Raw genomic sequence first — 7688 nt, 5'->3', positions numbered from 1 at the left:
ATATATATATATATATATATATATCTAACAAGGTATATATTTATATAGACATATTTGAATAGGTAAATCTATTCTTGGTATTATTGTTACGGGTCAATGGAGCTTTGATTATATCCACTGCTGTTGTCATTTTCTCTTTCTCTAATAGCACACATTCGATTTAATTTTACATTTCCTCACCTAATTGTTCTCTTTCTTTCCATGATTCGCTGCGCGAAACGAAGTGTTTATGTTTGGGTCTTCGCTAAGCGCATGGAGTCGGTCTGATGGCGTGGACTCAACATCAGGATCTGACGCCATGTGTCGGCCATTACTTTACACAAGGCGTGATTCTAAAGGAGCGGAGGAGCGTATGAATGGAAGGGACGGCGTGCGACGTGAGCATTCAGCGAGCATCGGTTCCGCCACTACCGACCTTCTCTTCATGGGTCGGCCACTTCCGCACAGGTTTATTGTAAGTTGGCTTATGCTAGTCGGTATTCTTGTACTTTCGTTAGCATATCACGTGCCTTCCTACACAACGAGTTATGTGAAACGCAAAGCAGTTCTTGGGCATTTTTTGGCTGACGATTATCTTGGTAAGGAGAGCGGAGATATTGTGCGTCTCCCCACCGTTTTCGTCCATAACCGCAAGGACCTTTTCTCGAGAATTGAAGACTTTGTCGCGGCATTTTACGAGTTGGCTGCTGCAGCAGAGGCGGAACTGAAGTATCATTATTACATGAGTGCTGCTACGGGTAAGGGAACGGAATTCCTTCGATACATTTTGAACGGGGAGACACCTCAGCGTGTTGAAGAGATGGATAGAATACTTACTAAGGAAATGAATAATCTTGCTGATACTAGCGAAGCGGAAACCGTCACGATTAATGCGGTGACACCCGTGAAGATGGACGTGGAATTGTTTGCCTTTGGTTCACGAGAGCATATCGGACCTTCCGATACAAAAATATTTTCAGTGACATTGACCGAGGAAGATCCTCTAGGACCGTTTGCCAGTGAATATAGGGATTGGAGTAATGGAAGTAGCAAAACAAATGACGGCGAGGAAGAGTATAGCAGTCGGTACTCGCGTGCGGAAACGTCTTCAGGTAATGTTTTAGATTCCCCACCCAATATTCGAATAAATACCGCATGCGCACCGAGGCTCAGTACCCTCTCTGGGAAATACTACAGCCCCTGTAGGAGACAAATTAAGGGCGACGCGGCCACTAATGCGGATGTTTTTTTCTTTTCATTGACGGATAATGTGCGTAGTATACGTTTGCGTGGGACACTCCCACAAGTAATCGCCAAGCTGACCGACGGTTCTCTATCTACCAGTGGTTTTAGTATGATTATATACCAGTGGACGATCGAAGTCAAATTCTTCTTCCACCGTGGCGGCTATGTTGAGACCACATACAATATTATATCAACTGCAAAACATATTCAACCTCGTATTCATCCGCGATTTCTCCTCACTTCAGTAATGTTTCTGCTTGCTCTTTTGGATATGGCGATCAGGTTCCGTGCACTTAAGTCCGCGATTTCTTTTCGACGTGAAGCGGCTGCCGAAAAGAGTCGTGAAGGTGGTTATTCACTTCCTAGGGCCAGAGAAGGTGTTGGTTCAGGCAGGAAATGTCACTCGGAGGGAACTGATGTTGAATCATCTCCGAGTGAAATTGATGGGGCAGACAGTGATCGTGGTGTCACTATGCTTATTGTGAAGAGCTTGAAACGGTGGGTGCGACATCACGCTGATCAGTGGATAATGCACAGAACGTCTCGACCAGGGGCCCGTGACTCCGGGCCAGTTGGTTTCATGAATATGTACGAGCAGTGGCATCACCGTTTGCAGGAGAAGGGAGGCGATGGATGGCATTTTGTTGGTCTGGTCGCCGACCTTCTCATTTTGCTATACGTTTCCTTATTTTCTGTGAGGCTGTTTGGCGTACAGTTGTCTTGTTTTTTTGATGCGGTGGAAAACATGACATTAGGGGTGGCTGCCTTCTTCGTTTGTGTGAATCTTCTTTCGCAATCGCGGTATTTCCCCGAAATGTACTTCAATGTACAGGCGATGCTTCGTCTCATCTCGAAGCTGTTTCTTGGTATGTTGAGTATTCTGCCAATGTTCATTGGTTTTGTTTTGTTTTACTGCATGGTCTTTGGACCACATAGTGACGGTCGCTTCACCGATGTGAACTACTCTTTCATGACACTTTACTTCATGATGTTCGGTGACGCCCTCGTTCCCGCAATTGCTTCCGCCGGGGGTTCTTCGTTTTCTCTAGCGACCTTCCTTGCGAATACTGTGACTGTCGTATACATACTTCTGGTGATTATAGCACTGAACCTGGCCATGTCCATCACACAATATCAGTGGGTGCGCCAGCGCCGTAAAATTGGTGGAAAGGATACATTACTTACATTCCGTACCCGTGAGGACGTGAGAGTGGAAGTGTTGGAGGACATCACTGACAGTATAGAAGTACTGCTTCAGCTTGAGGCCACCGAAGTGAGCGCGAGGGAAAAGAAAACCAGAAGTGATGTTGCGGCAAGTGACAGCAGCGCTGTGAGCGTGTAGTTGGAGGTTAAGTTATTTGCGGGAAACTTACCATTGGTGAAGGCGTACTTTTTATTTTCTTTTTTTCCTCCCTGATAATACATGCTGCACAGATGGAAATGTGCATGTCTGCTCTTCACACACCAATTGGGGGTGTGTGGGTCAAGGGAAGGGAAAAGGGTGACTTTACGAGGTTTGTTTTGTTATTAGTGATGTGCACATTGATGGATGATTTGCTTTTTACAGGTCGATCCAGTAGTTTCTGCAGCACTCAGAATCGGGGAAGTGGAAAGGGGATTTGAGCCATCACTACTTGGGGTAGCGAGCATGCATGCGTCCGTGTGCGGGGTGACCGTTGGTGAAGTATATGAGAAAGGAATAAAGTGGCGAGCCTCAGGGTTGAATAAATACTCCGTTGCTCATGTGGCTTGTCTGCCATATTGGTTACGGGGGCGCGAATCTTGAAGAAGCACTTAGTCACAGCCAATGTTTTCCCCCGAACACTAGTGTATGCGCTCACACTGCCTTCGTTACATTAAGAAAAGGAGGGAGATAGGAGGTTACGAATGTGTTTGGAGGAACACTCTGTTAGGCAACTAATGATTTTGTTTTTTTTTTTATTGTTACATAGTTTAGTCACTTTATACTTACTATCTTGCGAAAAATGAGTCTGCTGAATTTTGCTATCACATGCTTCTGGTTGGTGGCGTACTTTTTTATTTTCGGAAGTTTATATCGTTTTGTGTCCTCAGTAGGATTATGTTGGGTGAGGGGCGAAATTCGGTGTTGGTCATTGCATACCTGTAGTGAATGCATTCTGCTGAGGTCTTGTACACATCCTGTTTATGTTTACGCTGTCGTGTAATTGTGGTTGTGTGTGTGCGTGTAACGCATGCGTGCTTTTTGCGCGGTTTCGTTTGTGTTTTTGATATTTCTTTTCCTTGCGCACTATTTCGCCCTCTGGAGGGACCTTCGGTATCGGTTTGTTTACCACCCGTGCAAACAGCTAAAGGGCAAACTAAGCGAAGGCAAAAAAAGAAAAAAGACAAAGTAATTGCAATCCATTGGGATTTGTGGTTGGGCAAGGAAAGGCTCTACAGTAATCAGAGGCGACCAGTGGACATAGTGAGGGGGAACCAATACTTTGTACGTCATACATTCACACATACCATTATATATATATATATACTTTGAGGGGGTGGGCAATCGCACTAAATTTTCACTATTATTGCTCGATAGCACATATTAGTCTGAAACAGGATTGGCCAGTGCCTGTGTTTGGGCTTTGACATCGGATGCAGTGCGAGAGATTCAAACAGACTAAAAGGGACCAGCTCCCTCTTTATTGCCATGACGTTCGCTTAGCGTGGCGGATGCAGCCGCTGGGGTTCTCCACAGGTTCGCTGCGATCTCTGGTCCACACGCAGAGGGCGGAAGCGTACCAGCAAGAATTGCCGCATAATTTACGGGGTTGTATTGAATCCGTTACTCATTTGGATGGGACAAGGGAATCCCATTGCGATCCGTTCGCAAACCCGGAGGAAATGGAGCATTCAGCCAACCCTATCGCATCCGAGGGCGCCCAAACCCCAAGCGAAAGTTTTGTACGCTCATTTGGGCTCAGGCGTGAGTTAGAGGGGCATAATGGTTGCGTGAATTCTCTTTCGATGAACGCGAGTGGTGAGTTGTTGCTATCGGGGTCTGACGATCTTGCTTTTTGTTTGTACGACACATTTGAATGGCAAATAAAGCAGCGATACCGTACCCGGCATAGTTCCAACATATTCCATGCCGTTTTTGTTCCAGGCAATGATCACCATGTTGTGTCGTGTGCACGTGATGGCCGTACGTTGGTAACCGATTTAGAAGTGGGTGAGTCGTTCTACAAATGCCGGCATTCCCAAGTAGCTTCTTCCATTGCTGTTTCTCCGTGGTGGCCTGACACGGCGTACGTTGGTTACCTCAATGGGTTCATATCCCGAATTGACACCCGCACCCGTCGCTTGGAAAGCGAAAGAACGACCGACGGAAACCCATGTCTGCCAAGTGTAGGGGAGGTGCGTACATTGGCAGTGCACGATCGTTGGCCGTTTCTTTTGGCTTCAGGCACCAATACTGAGGCGGTGTACTTACACGATGTGCGTATGTGCTCGCTTGGTGCCTTTGCTGCCATCACCATACCTTGTGTTCGTCGGTCAAATGGCGTAAGCGGACTTTCTTTTAGTGCGAACGGTACTTCTCTTGCTGTTAACTACCGTGAAGAGCATGTCTACGTTGTTCCTTGGTTGGAAACCCTGTACTCCAGAGCTGTGTCGACGAGTGCGTCACGGAACGCAACGTGTACTGGTTTTTCATCGGTTTTGGATATGGGAGCGGTTGATAAACTGACTGTTGCCACGGCGGATGGGGCTGTGAAAATGTCGGGGCGAAGGAATGTACAAACTATGTTCAAGGACGTTACCTTCATGGAGGATGACAGCATTGTCTGTTCGGGTTGTGACAGCGGCAATGTGTTCTTTTGGCGAACCAGTGATGGGAAACTTATTCATACAACACCTGGGGATGCTAGCATTGTCAACGTTGTGTTGTACAGCCATCGCACCGGTCGGCTGTTGACGTCTGGGATTGACGATACTATTAAGGTACTGGGCCCCCTCAACGGCAGGGTTTCTCAGTCAATAGAACACCGTGAGGAGGTGGAAGACACTTTCTCAAGATCTGTCGTTGGGGTGGTAGACACTGTACGACGAATTTTGCTTGGCGAAATCCCCTCCACTCGTGGCGATCGACTCTCCGAAATTCTCTCCCTTGGTGACAATTTGGTAACCCGCACACCAGATACCGAGGACCGAACTGATGTGCGGGTGGAACTGAACACGACGGTAAGTGATGACAGTGACGACGATGGTGGAGGCAGCGTTGACGATTTTGACTCTCATTACGAAGACGAGTCCAACGAGGAAGTAGGGCAATATCAGTCACAGGATCGCATATGGCACGTGAATTTCTCGCGGTCGCATGTTGAAGCGTCACTGGAGCAGTTCGCTGCTGCAGAGAGAGCTCTACATATGTCCCTCACCGACTTGATTCTTTTGACAAGGCAGTTAGTGGCCACTTGGGTGTTTGGCTCCCGTCGGGTTGTTGGTGGGATAGGTACTGTGCCGCCTTTATTCCTTGCGAACGGTGCGATGAGTTCAACTACCGCCGAATCTGATGCTTTTAGTGGGATACGCGGCATGGTCGTTGAGGGGGCCGAAGATGATGGTGATGTTGATGTTGACGACATGATCACTGATGATGCCACAGCTCTCTCGTCTGCCCGTATGTCTCTACCGGAGGATACGAGCAACCTTGGCGACAGTATTGATAGGCATGTGGGAAGTGACAGCGGTGTTAGTTCTGCTAGCGGGAATGGAGAGGACGATCCATTTCTTGTTATTGGCACTTCTATCCTCACTCCTGCCACTGAGCGACACATTAGCCATATTAGAGCTGCAGATGAAGGGACGTTAGTTGAGGAGTTGCCAGTTGTCGGCGGTGGTCCAGGACAAAGGGAGGAACGCGGTGATTCAACGAGCCAACGCACAGGCGATGACAGGAATGAGGCCGCGATTCCTGGAACGGATGTTATGGGGACCGTCTCGAGTTGGTTTCAAGATATGCACCGGGTATTTAACAAGCTGAGGGATGGGCTAAAGACGACTTTTAGGAGGTGGACTCTGCCAGGTGGTGGTCGTGTGCAGATCCCACGGTGGGACCGCTGTACCTTTGGGGTGGCGTCAGGAGCTCCAGTGGTGGATGGTGGCTGGTCGCCTTCTCAGGCTCCAGACGTCGATGATGATACATCTTTCTTGTTCTACTATGCATCCGGCGTAGCTCAGGCGGAGTCGTCAGGTAATGTGCCGGCTGCTCCTCCTACATTTGATGCCTTCCTTAGTAACAAGCAGCGCATCAGGTGTTTCCTTACCCTCTTGGACGTAGTCTTACGGCGAAAAGAGCTCATTTGTTCATCCACGGAGGAACGCCGGGGATACTGGATGTTCCGCTGTGTTACTGAGTTATGCTATGCATACTATTTTATGGCACTTGGGGAAGCGGAGGCAGCGATTCACCATGTCGAGCAACTGGAGCGGCACGCGGAGTACCGATGCATCACTGCGTTGGGATCTGTAGACAGTGCGTGCCTGCGATTAGGAGGCAAGCGTCGGAGACAGGCTCCTGTTCCTCAAGGTACAGGCAGTAGAGGGACGTATGAAAGAAGAGGAACGGAATTGCTGCGAACGCTTGACTGTGGGGAATTGCCACCTCTGCTGGTTCCCATGGCACTGAAAATACGTATTTTAGTCTTGTCTCAGCGTGGGGTGGTTTCTGGGGAAGATGTTCTCAGCAGCGGCAGTTGCAGTGATCATGGCGAATTGCTGCGTGATCAGGCTGGTGACAGCTATTTACAGTCACTAGTGAATGAAATGCGAGGGCGACTGAGCGGTCACCCCAATGAAAAAGTTAAACAAAGGGTCGTACGAATGTTGCGCGGCATTAATATAACATTGAGTTGAGAAAGCTCAGCAGCATCTGCTATACCTAGTTTTGTACGTTCTAGGTGACTCTTGTTCTTAGTGTTGAGGCATGTACTATATACATATATTTGAACACCTAGTCCAGTTAAAGTATGGTATGTAGGAATCTATTTTACATGATATTTCATCCGTTTCAATCGCCTTGCGGTACTCCGCGTTCAGATGCTAGTTTTGAAGTCGCCGTTGTGCGCGTCATGGTGAAAAGGATAAGTCGCCGACAGGCATGAGTGAGTGTGGGCTTGTTTCTAAAGTGGCTTGCTTAGGAGTTGCAGTGAGTTCGGTGTTGATCCCTCTTTTGATGGACGCAATGAGAGGGGTTCTTCAAAGAAAAAAATCTTGTTTGGTTTCGACATGTGTGTTGCCGTGTTTCTCTTTTTATCAACACCGACTGCTCTGGCAGTGTTTGAAAGACGAAGGTAATTTATTTGTGTTTTCCCCTTCTATCCGTAGGAGTTAGTTATTCCAGTATTCCATGTACCTTCTGTTTTACGTTCACAGTTTTACCCTCCAATTTTTGGTAGTCGGTGCGTTGTAAGGACAGAGTGGAAGCCGTATGCGGATGACAA

At 47.8% G+C, this 7688-nt stretch overlaps 2 protein-coding genes across 2 annotated transcripts; both read left to right on the top strand.

Annotated features, from left to right (window-relative positions):
* Positions 1 to 229: 229 nt before the first annotated feature.
* Positions 230 to 2566, top strand: TEOVI_000024300 (uncharacterized protein; the record flags this gene model as incomplete). Its single annotated transcript, XM_067221289.1, has 1 exon — positions 230 to 2566. One exon carries the CDS (start codon positions 230 to 232, stop codon positions 2564 to 2566), a length of 2337 nt encoding a protein of 778 aa, XP_067077390.1.
* A 1274-nt stretch (positions 2567 to 3840) lies between these two features.
* On the top strand, positions 3841 to 7101 carry TEOVI_000024200 (WD domain, G-beta repeat, putative; the record flags this gene model as incomplete). Its single annotated transcript, XM_067221288.1, has 1 exon — positions 3841 to 7101. One exon carries the CDS (start codon positions 3841 to 3843, stop codon positions 7099 to 7101), a length of 3261 nt encoding a protein of 1086 aa, XP_067077389.1.
* Positions 7102 to 7688: the final 587 nt, after the last annotated feature.

The sequence above is a fragment of the Trypanosoma equiperdum genome, assembly GCF_001457755.1.
Source record: "Trypanosoma equiperdum strain OVI genome assembly, contig: ctg_13, whole genome shotgun sequence".
Classification (NCBI taxonomy): Eukaryota; Euglenozoa; class Kinetoplastea; order Trypanosomatida; family Trypanosomatidae; genus Trypanosoma; species Trypanosoma equiperdum.
Note: the sequence above shows the minus strand (reverse complement) of the source record. Positions and strands in the feature narration are given on the sequence as shown.